General features: G+C 39.7%; 1 protein-coding gene across 2 annotated transcripts in view; it reads left to right on the top strand.

The window, feature by feature from the left end:
- Positions 1 to 13,232, top strand: part of LOC311286252 (integrin alpha-L-like) — a 41,697-nt gene extending 28,465 nt beyond the window's left edge. For both annotated transcript variants that reach the window (XM_084402379.1, XM_084402380.1), the window contains exons 9-26: positions 515 to 650; positions 756 to 829; positions 1,222 to 1,351; positions 1,644 to 1,774; positions 1,884 to 2,026; positions 2,265 to 2,415; positions 9,246 to 9,381; positions 9,487 to 9,560; positions 9,880 to 10,009; positions 10,087 to 10,229; positions 10,502 to 10,648; positions 11,070 to 11,261; positions 11,452 to 11,582; positions 11,838 to 11,986; positions 12,066 to 12,232; positions 12,307 to 12,429; positions 12,585 to 12,655; positions 12,784 to 13,232. In XM_084402379.1, the coding sequence (XP_084258505.1) occupies positions 515 to 650; positions 756 to 829; positions 1,222 to 1,351; positions 1,644 to 1,774; positions 1,884 to 2,026; positions 2,265 to 2,415; positions 9,246 to 9,381; positions 9,487 to 9,560; positions 9,880 to 10,009; positions 10,087 to 10,229; positions 10,502 to 10,648; positions 11,070 to 11,261; positions 11,452 to 11,582; positions 11,838 to 11,986; positions 12,066 to 12,232; positions 12,307 to 12,429; positions 12,585 to 12,611 (2,184 nt within the window). In that variant the 3' untranslated portion in view covers positions 12,612 to 12,655; positions 12,784 to 13,232. The remainder of the gene's footprint in view (positions 1 to 514; positions 651 to 755; positions 830 to 1,221; positions 1,352 to 1,643; positions 1,775 to 1,883; positions 2,027 to 2,264; positions 2,416 to 9,245; positions 9,382 to 9,486; positions 9,561 to 9,879; positions 10,010 to 10,086; positions 10,230 to 10,501; positions 10,649 to 11,069; positions 11,262 to 11,451; positions 11,583 to 11,837; positions 11,987 to 12,065; positions 12,233 to 12,306; positions 12,430 to 12,584; positions 12,656 to 12,783) is intronic.

Raw genomic sequence — 13,232 nt, 5'->3', positions numbered from 1 at the left:
TTAATAACGCAGTATTTTCCTGGTTGTTACACCTTTATTCCCAAAACTTTACATATTATTCCCCTATACTTACACGTACGCACTTTATAGGTACACTGTAATGACCGAAAGTTACACTGTAATTTTGTTTTAATAACGCAGTATTTTCCTGGTTGTTACACCTTTATTCCAAGACTTTACATATTGTTCCCCTATACTTACACGTAAGTACTTTATAGGTACACTGTAATTACCGAAAGTTACACTGTACTTTCATTTTAATTACGCAGTACTTTCCGGGCTGTAATCTAAAGTGTTACCAATATTTTTGAGCTGGAAGCTTGAGGTTTGGACAAGTTGGTGTGTAGTTATGAGATTGTGTGTGTTTATAGTTTATAGTGAGAAAATTGAATTGTTAAATGAATTCTGTTAGCAATTGAGAAAAGCAGTGTGAAAAGCCCTAAAGTCCTGTTTCAACTCGCATAGTTAAAAGTGTTTTTGCACAGTCAGACTCAATGACAGTTCTGTTTGTCAGGTGGGAGCTGTTAACTTAGCCAGACTCCATGATCTGGCTTCAGAACCAAAAATGAACAACACCTTCTACATTCAAGACTACAATGGACTCCAAGGACTTCTTGATGACCTGCAAAAAGAGATCTACAACATTGAAGGTAAAATGCAAGCGTAAAGAACATAGACATACTGTATAACGTTTAAAAAAAGCAGCTAATGAAGAATCCACTGATGATTTAAGAGTTCTTCTTCTGTGGTTTCAGGGTCAAAGGACACACACAGCAGAGACAGACAGAAAGAGTTATCGCAGAGTGGATTCAGTGTCCTCTACCACAAGGTCAGAAATATGACATATATATATGGTATATGTCACTTTTTATGATTTATATTAAGGCAGGGTTTCCCAAACTAGGCTCTTGATCCCTTGGGAGTTTGTGAGGGAACTGCATTCATAAAAATGTCAAATTAAAATAAATAAAACATTCGAAAATAGGAAATATTTAAGGACATTTCTGTTTACTTTTATGATGTGATATGATAATCATTTTTGGGTCGCCAATTGGGTTTATTTGCTGCTAAATGTCACAATAAAAACACACACGGACTCTAAGAACTTGCGTACAGCAACCAATCAGATCGCAAGAGCTGTTTTTAAGAATCTCTGGTGATTATTGTATGTAATGAGTCAATATGCTGAGACTGAAGCGGAGACTGCTGCGTTTGTTTCAGGACTCTGTGATTGTGGGTTCGGTTGGATCTAATGACTGGAGTGGATCTCTGTATGAAGTGACGGGATCAGGATCTGGATTTAACGAGACCGAGATTAAGGATCCTTCTGTCAGTAAAGACTCGTACATGGGTGTGTTGAAGCTGTTGGTCCTTCCTTGTCTGATGTGAAGTGTCTGTGCATGTTTTAATGATGCTGATGATGTTCAGGTTACTCTGCTGTTCTGGGAATGAGAGGCGGCGTCTCTCTTCTGTTCTCTGTTATTGACAACTCAATTGAAGACTAAAGACATGATTAAAGACATTATGTTAAATACTTGGGAAAAATATGGATTTATTGTCCATCTTGTCAATAATTTATGGTTTGATTGCTAAAAGAAGTTGGCGTAACAGATGTGTTTCCATATCTTGTGGTATTTCTGCAGAATGCACGAAGAGAGAAGTCAATCTGGTGTTTCTCTTTGACGGATCTAAAAGTTTGACATTAGACGATTTTAAAAAGAACAAAGAATTCATTTTAGATGTTATGAAAAAACTTTCAAACTCATCCATAAAGGTAAATCAGCCCAGCACTATTCATGTGGAAATATGGACATGTAATGGTCTGTGGTTTGCTAATGATGTTAACGGCACGTGTGCTTGTTGTTTGTCCTTCTGTGTGTCAGTTTGCTGCTGTCCAGTTTGCAACTACATTCAGGACTGTGTTTGACTTCAACGCGTATAAGAACGGCTCCGCTGAAGACAAACTCATGAAAGAGCCACACATGCACCAACTCACAAACACACACGGAGCAATCGACTATGTCTTGTGAGTGAAACCTTCATATGCTTATGAATGTTCATTGAATTTACACTTGCAGAGAAAAAGTCTTGAAATGCACATAAATGACAATCAAAGATGGCTCTTTCTGTAGATTTGCTCTTTTGTTCAAGTCTGTTAAACACACTGGAGTTGGACATTTGTCGTTCTATAAATTAGAAGTTAAAAACACATTGGTGTAGAAACAATTGTTTGTGTCATTATTTATGATTTATCACATCACCAGAAAGAATCTCCTGAATAGCGTGTCGTCTGGAGCCGATCTCAGCGCTCTGAAAGCCCTGGTGATCATCACAGATGGAGAACCCACTGATTTTGATGATATAAATGCCCTCAGGAGATGCGATGAGCAAAATATCATCCGCCTCGTCATTGGAGTGAGTTTCCTTAAAGCTCAAGCTTGTCATTTACAGTTTGTGGTGTGTCAGTTTCATGTTCAGAGTCACTGGTAGTTTGATTACTAAGGGTTGAAACACTGTGCCCTTACGAAAAATAAGTTTATTCAAGGGCTCTATTGGTATACTTTTAAACTAAAAATAAGAAAGTATACTATCAGTCTACATTTTATATACTTCTCAGAAATATACTTAAAATTACTTGACTTATACTGAGTGAAAAGTCCAAGAATATTTGGCCTGTACTTGTATGCTGTAAACTTTTTTACATAGTTTTTCATATACAGTCTTATGAAACTTACATTGTTTGAAAATATTGATTAGAATATTGATAAAAAACATATATGTTTCTAATTCTGGATATCTGAATTTTTGTGTAGGCTAGTCCACTGGTAGTGTATAGGAATTTACTCTAATTCTACTTTTCCCCTCCATTGACTGAAATTTCCAGCTATTTTTTTCCAGCTAAATTTCCATGTTTTTACTTTTATACGGTAGGGGGCGCTATATGACACATCTTCTAGTACAGAATGTCCGGATCAAAACACAGGAGAAGAAGAATCTGAAACAAGTGAAGTTTGCTCACGCAAATGTAAAATAACGTGATCATCAAACATTAAACAGCGTGTAAATCAAAACTTCTTAATGTTACCAAATGAAATGTCGAACCCATGAAGAGAAAACGACTGAAGCTTTGGGGGTGTTGGACTCGATCTGCTCCATCTTTGTTTGATCATTCTTCTATATCTGATCACATTTTGACAAAAATGGTTTTATGTCCTTTTTTTATGAAAATTATCAACATTCAAGTGTTGATAAAAAACGATGCATGAAGGTAATAAAATGTTTTTAAAATTAAAGTACAGTTAAAGGTATTTTTCAAGTATAAAAAATAATATCTAGTGCAAAAATAATTCAACAATAAGTATAATGTTATGTTCACTTAAAGAAAACTTACAAGTATACTTGCAGTATAAACAACTAAACTAGTAGTTTACTGAGTACACTTCAGTGTGTACTTTCATAAACTAAAATAGTACTACTTGTATTAAAATAGTAAACTACTAGTATACTTACAAGTTCCCTTGTAGTACAGATGCATTACAAATGAGAAACCTAGTTGTGTACTTAAAGTTTACTACTCTTACACTTATAGTACACTTAAACGTATACTTTATATACTAAAACTACACTGCAGGTCAAACGGCTGAATCTAACAGGACTTCCTGTTTTCGAATGCGCATGCGTCGCGTCTGAACGCGTTGTTGTCTTTGGAGCTCCATCGATTTGATTTATAAATCTTGATTTTATTCTTTAAACTTACAACAAACATTTTCTACTTTACCTCACCGAGAAGCACTACTGCTCAACCCTCATAGTTACAACGCGGACTGTTGAGCAGACGCGTCTCAAGCCTATTAGTGATCCAACGCTGGATACTCCTATAGGTTACGTCCGTGGATCACGGCTGAACGCGTCTTCTCAACACTCACTTACAAATAAACATTTTTTATTTATTTTTCGCCTGTCGTGCGTCTACTCTACACCCTTACCACTAAAAAGACGGATTATATCTAAGACTTCAGTCATAAATTAGTATTAATATTGATAGCATCACTGGTAGCTTCGTTGCTAACTTACTGTCCATCTGTTAAAATGGCGAATATATCAGATGTAAGTAGTCTACCTTTTGGTGCAGGTGAGGACACATTTGAGCTGCACGCACTGCAGTCTGAGCTGGAAGCTGTTGAGAAACAGATCCACGACCTTTTATTGAGACAAGCCGAGCTGATAGACCGGCGGTTAGCTCTTGAAACATCACGCGCCGATGCACACAAATCAGAGATTAACGTTACTAACCCGCTGACTCCGACTTCGTCTACTCCGTGCGTTTCTCAACATCGGTCCCGAGCGTCGAGGTCGCGATCAGCCATGGTCTCGTTCACTCCGGCTCCAACACGCCACCACGAAGCCTGGATGGTTCCGCAGCGGAAGACGCGAGTCAGGTCTAGACCAAGACTCTCTCCGACCCTCCCGGTTTTCGAGTTATCCACACAAAACCGCTTCTCCCCTCTTCGCGAAACAGAACGCGATGCTGTGATCATCGGCGATTCCATCGTTCGGCACGTACACGCTACGTTAGGTAAAAGTAAGGTGCACAGTCACTGCTTTCCTGGTGCTCGTGTTTCTGAAATCGCTGCTCGCGTTCCCGAGATTCTGAACGGTGACGAGCGCGTCGGAACTGTGGTCCTGCACGCGGGAGTGAACGACATCAGGCTGCGCCAGACGGAGATTCTGAAGAAAGACTTCAGGAATCTGATCGATACGGTACGCAGCACATCGCCTGAAACAACGATCATAGTGTCAGGACCGCTTCCCACGTACCGACTAGGGCATGAAAAGTTTAGTAGATTATTCGCGCTAAATGAATGGTTAATGTCATGGTGCAATGAGCAGAAACTGTTCTTTGTAAATAATTGGAATCTGTTTTGGGAGCGTCCTAGGCTTTTCCGTGCCGATGGCTTACACCCAAGCAGATTCGGAGCAGATCTTTTGTCGGATAACATCTCCAAAGTGTTAAATAGCTTTTGACTAGTAACCAAAAGTCCAAATCATAGTCTCTGCTGCACCAATTTAACTGATATAAATACTAGTGTAGAATATTGCATAGAAACCGTGTCTATTCCTCGTTTAGTGAGATCAAATAATAAATCTACTGCAGGATCTAGGAAAAATCTAATTGTTATTAAAACAGAAAACGTTGCTATTAGTAAACAAAAAACAATTTCTAAAGCTAGGTCTTCTAAACATTAGATCACTCACACCTAAGGCAGTTATTGTAAATGAAATAGTCACAGATAATAGCTTCGATGTACTTTGCCTTACTGAAACCTGGCTTAAACCAAATGATTATTTCGGTCTAAATGAGTCTACTCCTCCTGGATACTCCTATAAGCATGAGCCCCGTCTGATTGGTCGTGGCGGCGGTGTTGCAACTATCTATAGAGATATTCTCAATGTTACTCAGAAAACGGGCTATAAGTTTATTTCGTTTGAAGTACTTGTACTAAATGTTACGCTCTTAGATATTAGAAAAACATCCCTATTATCTCTAGCCTTTGCTACCGTATATAGACCGCCTGGGCCTTACGCTGATTTCCTAAAAGAGTTTGCAGATTTTCTCTCAGACCTATTAGTCAATGTCGATGAAGCATTAATTGTTGGAGATTTTAACATACACGTAGATAATCCAAATGATGCGTTAGGGGCTGCGTTTACAGATTTATTAAACTCCTTTGGGGTCAAGCAAAACGTTACCGGACCAACTCATCGTCTTAATCATACACTCGATTTAATTATATCACATGGAACCGATCCAACCGATATAGATATTATACCGCAAAGTGATGATGTCACTGACCATTACATGGTAACTTGCATATTACGTACTGCTGTAATATGTCATGCGGCGCCGCGTTATCAACCAGGCAGAACAATCCTTCCATCCACCATAGATAATTTCTCAAATTGCTTATCTGATCTGTCTCAGCTGCTGCCTGAACCCAAACAAACAGATGAACTAGAAGAACTAACTAGCACTATGAGCACCATTCTCTCTAGAACATTGGATGTTGTTGCACCTATTAGATTAAAAAAGGTCAGAGAGAAAATTAAAGCACCGTGGTACAACAATACTACGCATGTTCTAAAGAGAGAAACCCGTATTTTAGAGCGTAAATGGAAACAAACTAATTTAGAGGTCTTTAGAATCGCGTGGAAAGACAGTATGTCACGTTATAAAAAGGCCCTAAAAGCAGCCAGGGCTGAGCACCTCCGCAAACTAATAGAAAATAACCAAAATAATCCAAGGTTTTTATTTAACACCGTGGCTAGGCTAACTAATAAACAGACGTCACCCGAACAAAATATCCCGTTACTGTTTAGTAGTAATGATTTTATGAAGTTCTTCACTGAGAAAATAGAAAGCATCAGAACCACAATTGTAAACGTTCAATCTTCAATTGCGCCTTATAATTCAGCCTCAATTATCACCCCGCAAGAACAATTACAGTGCTTTACAACTATAGAACAAAGAGAGTTAAATAAACGTATCACTTCATCTAAAACAACAACATGTTTATTAGATCCTATATCAACTAAGCTACTGAAAGAAGTGTTACCTGTAGTGGAAGAGCCTCTCCTCAATATTATTAACTCGTCTTTATCTTTAGGTCATGTTCCAAGAACATTTAAACTGGCAGTTATAAAACCTCTCATTAAGAAACCACAATTAGATCATAATAACCTAGCAAATTATAGACCCATTTCAAATCTTCCATTTATGTCTAAAATATTGGAAAAAGTGGTGTCCGCTCAATTGTGTTCTTTCTTGCAAGAAAATGATATCTATGAGAAGTTTCAGTCAGGATTCAGGCCGCACCATAGCACTGAAACTGCGCTCGTTAAAATCACAAATGATTTACTTTTAGCTTCTGACCAAGGCTGTATCTCAATACTAGTTTTACTTGATCTTAGTGCTGCGTTCGATACTATAGATCACACAATACTCTTAGATCGACTACAAAATTATACTGGTGTTCAAGGACAAGCATTAAGCTGGTTCAGATCATACTTATCTGACCGCTACCATTTTGTCTATTTAAATGGAGAAAAATCGATCATAACTCCAGTAAACTATGGAGTGCTGCAGGGATCTGTGTTAGGCCCTCTATTATTCTCAGTATATATGATGCCACTTGGAAATATTATAAGGAAACATGGAATTAGTTTCCATTGTTATGCTGATGACACTCAAATATATATTTCATCACGGCCGGATGAAAACGCTAAATTATCCAAACTGACAGAGTGTGTTAAAGATATAAAAGATTGGATGACGCGTAATTTTCTTTTATTAAATCCAGGCAAAACAGAGGTACTACTTATCGGTTCAAAAAAACGCCCACAAAACCTCTCACAATACAACTTTAACATCGTAGGATGTCCTGTTACTTTATCCTCTACAGTAAAAGACCTGGGTGTTTTACTCGATTGCAACCTGTCTTTCAAAAATCATATTTCATATGTTACAAAAACCGCCTTTTTCCACCTTAGAAACATTGCTAAGCTACGTAATATGCTATCAGTTTCTGATGCAGAAAAGTTAGTTCATGCATTCATGGCCTCGAGACTAGATTACAGTAATGCTTTATTAGCCGGTTGTCCTGCATCCTCAATAAACAAGCTACAGTTAGTCCAAAATGCCGCCGCTAGAGTTCTTACTAGATCAAGAAAATATGATCATATAACACCGATTTTATCATCACTGCATTGGTTACCTATAAAGTTCCGTATTAATTACAAGGTATTGCTACTGACTTATAAAGCCCTAAACGGCTTAGCTCCAGTCTATTTAACGGATCTTCTATCGCCCTATAATCCATCGCGCTCTTTAAGATCACTAAATTCAAGGCTTTTGGTCATACCTAGGATATCCAGATCCACCAAAGGAGGGAGAGCATTTTCACATTTAGCTCCAAAACTCTGGAATAGCCTTCCTGATAGTGTTCGTTGCTCAGACTCGCTCTCCCAGTTTAAAACTAGATTAAAGTCGCATCTCTTCAGCCAGGCATTCATATAATATTTTTAATCTTACAGTTCAGATTACAATCCGGCCTCTAGTTAATAAACGCCAGAGGAGAACTGGCCCCCGACTGAGCCTGGGTTCTCCCAAGGTTTTTTTTTCTCCATTGGGTCACCTGATGGAGTTTTAGGACACCAGTAGGTCACTTGATGGAGTTTTTCGGTTCCTTGCCACTGTTGCCTTTGGCTTGCTCAGTTGGGGATATTCTGGGGATATCTAATTTGATTTTATCAATAAATTCCACTAGAAACAAACCTTGTTGTATTATTTTAATTTAATACTGTGAAGCTGCTTTGATACAATCTGTATTGTGAAAGGGACTATACAAATATACTTGACTTGACTTGACTTAAAAGTGGGCCAATTTAGTCCCAAGCAGTATTGAAATAGTACACTTACAAGTTTGTACATAGACATTGTAGTAGACATTGATATTAGTAGACTTACTACATAAAGTATACTTAAAAATATACTTGAACCTTACTTAAGTATACTTCATAAAATTAACTTGAAGTATACTTATTTTTAAGGGTAACTCTGTGGTTTGTTTGAGCTGCCTGACCAGCCCGTTCTCATCCCAAGGCATCATATACTGATTTCGTCTACATCCAACGCACATGGTACCCCTTAGCTTCAATATGAGATGCAGATAGATATGGGCCAGAAGGCACCTTCTAGCGGTCTAACCCTAACCCTACCCCAGACCTAAATCTACCCATAACCAAACAAAGCTCTGTGCGTGTCATACTGACGCTAAAGGGTGCCATGTGCGTTGTATGTAGACAAAATGTCAAAAGCGTCAGTATATGACGCCCTAGGATGAGAATGCGTTGGCCTGACATGTGAACTTGTCAAACAAACACGTGAGGTTTTGGCGGGAATATCTGATTGACTGACCAATGGCAAACTAGGAGAGTGTTCAAGAAACCTGTCTGGAAACAGTCATTATTTGTGTAATTTGGTGTCTCTAGTTGTGCAGAAATGACACACTTCAGCTTTAAATGACAAGAGCTACAAGCACTAATTTATATCAGATTTATCACAGTTTGTTTCCATTTTTCAAGAACAAACATAAATAAATTATTTTTTACATATTGGTCTGTTTCAATTCATATGTTATCAAAAGTGTTTTTGCACAGTCAGACTTAATGACAGTTTTGTTTGTCAGGTGGGAAAAGTTAGCTTAGCCAACCTCCATGATCTGGCTTCAGAACCAAAAATGAACAACACCTTCTACATTGAAGACTATAATGGACTCCAAGGACTTCCTGATGAGCTGCAAAAAAAGATCTACAACATTGAAGGTAAAATGCAAGCATAAAGAAAATAGACATACTGTATAACGTTTAAAAGAAGCAGCTAATGAAGAATCCACTGATGATTTAAGAGTTCTTCTTCTGTGGTTTCAGGGTCAAAGGACACACACAGCAGAGACAGACAGAAAGAGTTATCGCAGAGTGGATTCAGTGTCCTCGACCACAAGGTCAGAAATATGACATATATATATGGTAAATGTCACTTTTTATGATTTATATTAAGGCAGGGTTTCCCAAACTAGGCTCTTGATCCCTTGGGAGTTTGTGAGGGAACTGCATTCATAAAAATGTCAAATTAAAATAAATAAAACATTCGAAAATAGGAAATATTTAAGGACATTTATGTTTACTTTTATGATGTGATATGATAATCATTTTTGGGTCGCCAATTGATGTTACATTTGGGTATATATATATATATATATGTATACATGTATATGAGTCAATATGCTGAGACTGAAGCGGAGACTGCTGTGTTTGTTTCAGGACTCTGCGATTGTGGGTTCGGTTGGATCTAATGACAGGAGTGGATCTCTGTATGAAGTGACGGGATCAGGATCTGGATTTAAAGAGACCGAGATTAAGGATCCATCTGTCAGTAAAGACTCGTACATGGGTGTGTTGAAGCTGTTGGTCCTTCCTTGTCTGATGTGAAGTGTCTGTGCATGTTTTAATGATGCTGATGATGTTCAGGTTACTCTGCTGTTCTGGGAATGAGAGGCGGCGTCTCTCTTCTGTTCTCTGGGGCGCCGCGGGCCGAACACAGGGGTCTGGTGACCCTCTTCACTAAGAATGAAAGCACATGGACAGTGACGAGGAACATCACCGGAGAACAAGTTAGTGAAGAAGAACCCTCTGACACGATATTAACACTCTCCATCAGCAAGAGCAGGGCTTCCTAAATCCTACGGAAGAAGCAACCACTTAGAAACACTCTTGCAAAACCATTGAAACCATCTGGAAAACCTCACCGGCCACCTACCAACCACTCAGTACCTGTATAGCAACACCCTAGTAACCACCCCCTAGCAACTGCAATTTGTGAACATCAGGTTATTAAGATCATATGCTAGAATGCAATTACATTTTGATTAATTTTTGGCATCAGATTGGCTCATATTTTGGCGCGTCTCTGAGTCTGTTGGATGTGGACTCGGATGGAGAGTCAGATTTCCTTCTGGTCGGAGCTCCGTTATTTCACCAGTCTTGGCCGAGGGCAGAAGGGAGGCTGTACGTCTACGCTTTATCAGAGGAGGTATGGACAGATTCACAACATTCTCCATTAGTAAGTACAGTGTGGTTAATGTTCAGCACCTGTGACTGGAAGGTTGCTAGTCATCACCATTAAGTTACTCCAGTGCAGTGATGGACAACTTCAGTCCTGGAGGGAAACTGTCCTGCAGAGTTCAGCTCCAACCCTGATAAAACACTCTCCTGCCTGGAGCTGTCTAGTTATCCTGAAGACACTGATTAGCTGGTTCAGGTGTGTTTGATCAGGGTTGGAGTTGTGGATAATGGCCCTCCAGGAATGAAGTTGCCCAACCCTGCTCCGAGAGGATTGCCATTGTAATAGGTTCCCAGTGACGGACTATCGCATTAAAGTCATGGAAATACATTGCACTGGTGCTGGTCCTCTGCAGACGAATAAAGACTCTGTTCTCTTTCTCTCTCTGTAGTATTTTCAGAAGACACTGAACGAGTCAAACACCGGCAGATTTGCTGCATCTCTGGCTTCACTAAAGGACCTGAATGGGGACGGCCTGTCAGATGTGGCAGTCGGGGCGCCGCTTGAGAACGAAGGGGAGGGAGTCGTCTACATCTACCTGGGCGACAGGACACATGGAATAAACACCGAACACGCTCCTCAGGTGAGAGTCTGCTTTAGTTCCCTCAATCCCAAACACTGTGTTTGTGCCCAGTTTAACCCAGAATCCCAGAAGAGCCCAATGTTCTCAGATAAACAGACAGACATGGCAGGATAAACGTGCACAATGATGAACCGCTTTAGCACAGTAGATCTGTGTGTGTTTGTGTGTGTGTGTGTGTGTGTGTGTTTAGCGGATCCCAGGTCACTCGGTTCTGCCCGGTCTGCAGCAGTTTGGAGTGTCTCTGTCCGGTCAGATGGACATGAGCGATGATAATCTGACAGATGTCGTGATCGGAGCTAAAGGAGGGATTGTGCTGCTCAAGTAGGACATTTCACAACACATTCACACAATAATGGACAGATTCTCTGACAGTCTAAACACGAGGTCTCAGTTATGAACTCTGGCTCTGCTTGAGTACAGTCACTTCAGTGGCCAGTTTGTAATTGAACCTTTAGTTTGGAGAAGTAATGCAATGATTTGAAGAAACTAACTATCAGTTTGAGTTGGTCAAGTTGTTGTAGGCCCGGTTAGTCTCACTGTATCATTAGCTATTTACTCTTTTCTCTCTCTTCTCAGGGCTCGGCCTGTGATGTCTGTATCTGTGCAGCTCAGTTTCAGTCCCAATGAAATGAGTCTGAACGACTTTGAATGCCCGAGTGACAAAGCGTTTCATGCGTTTAATCTCACTTCGTGTTTCACCGTGATTGAGCGGACCAGTAGCAGTGGTAACGTCAAAGACATCTCAGAGTCTCTGTCACATGAAGAGCATGGCCTCCGTATGTCTTACCCTCTCATCTCTCTTAGGATCTCTCGAGAAGAACCTGAATGTTTCTCTGAACCTGAATGTGGATGTGATGAGAACAATCAATCGAGGATTCTTTGATCAGAGTGATCCGTCATCCAGGACTCTGCAGAAGTTCGTCCTGCTGGATTCTGGGAGCTCCTGTTTCGGATTCCCAATCTTCATGCCGGTACGCTTCATCTATCACAGCTTCAGCCAATCCCAGCAGCTTCGGTTTAACAGCAAATGTTGTGTTTGTTTTAGATCTGCATTAGAGACACAGTGTCTCCGCTAAAGATACGAATGAATTTCTCACAAACCGAGATGCTTTCTGGAAACTCCATGGCTATCCTTGACATCCACAGCAGGACAGAGGAGTATGTCGAGGTGAGCTGAACTTCTGATATCATAATTTATACACTCTAGGCTTGTTAAATTCATGTCTTTCTCTGTCTAGAAATATCAGGTCCTTCAGCTTTTCTGTATGAAGTTTCTGCAACATTCAAAAGCTCTATGAAAGTTTCTGTTTTGTATGTTATTAGGTGCCGTTTCAAAGGAACTATGATTAAAACAACCGCTCTGTGGCCGATCTGAAGCTGAACTTCAGTTTTACGTGAGGAACAAGCGATAAATAATGACTAATGTTAAATGTCTGTAAATGCTTCTGAATATTTCCATTCTTCTTGATTTGAAATACACATGAGAATGTGATGAAGGTTCTGCGTTTGGTTTGTTCTTCAGGAACGACACGTTAGTGGTGGTGAATCAAGCTCATTTCACTGTCCTCGTATCGCTGGCCAACCCAGGCGACGACTCCTTCAACACCAGCATAGTGCTGCACTACCCAGAAGGCCTCTCACTCTCAAAATTTGACACCGTTACGGTACCGCTGTCCACACACAAACTAAGGACTGTCAAAAACTGAAAAAAACTTCTGAAAATGCTTTTGGCATTAAAATCTAATTATCAGCTGAAATATACAGTACCTATATACGCAATATATATAATTGACTGATAAACTCTCAACAGACAACACACAATTGATCAGATTTCATTCTGCTACTCAAATAAGTCTTGTCACTTTTTAACCCTCGTGTTATGTTGGAATTCTGTGCACTCCCCTTATGGTTCGGGTCAAATTGACCCTAATTGGATTCAATACAATTCCTCAAAAACCACACTATGAAAAA

This window comes from Rutilus rutilus, assembly GCF_951802725.1.
Source record: "Rutilus rutilus genome assembly, chromosome: 2".
Taxonomy (NCBI): Eukaryota; Metazoa; Chordata; class Actinopteri; order Cypriniformes; family Leuciscidae; genus Rutilus; species Rutilus rutilus.
This window is presented reverse-complemented; position numbering and strand designations above follow the sequence as displayed.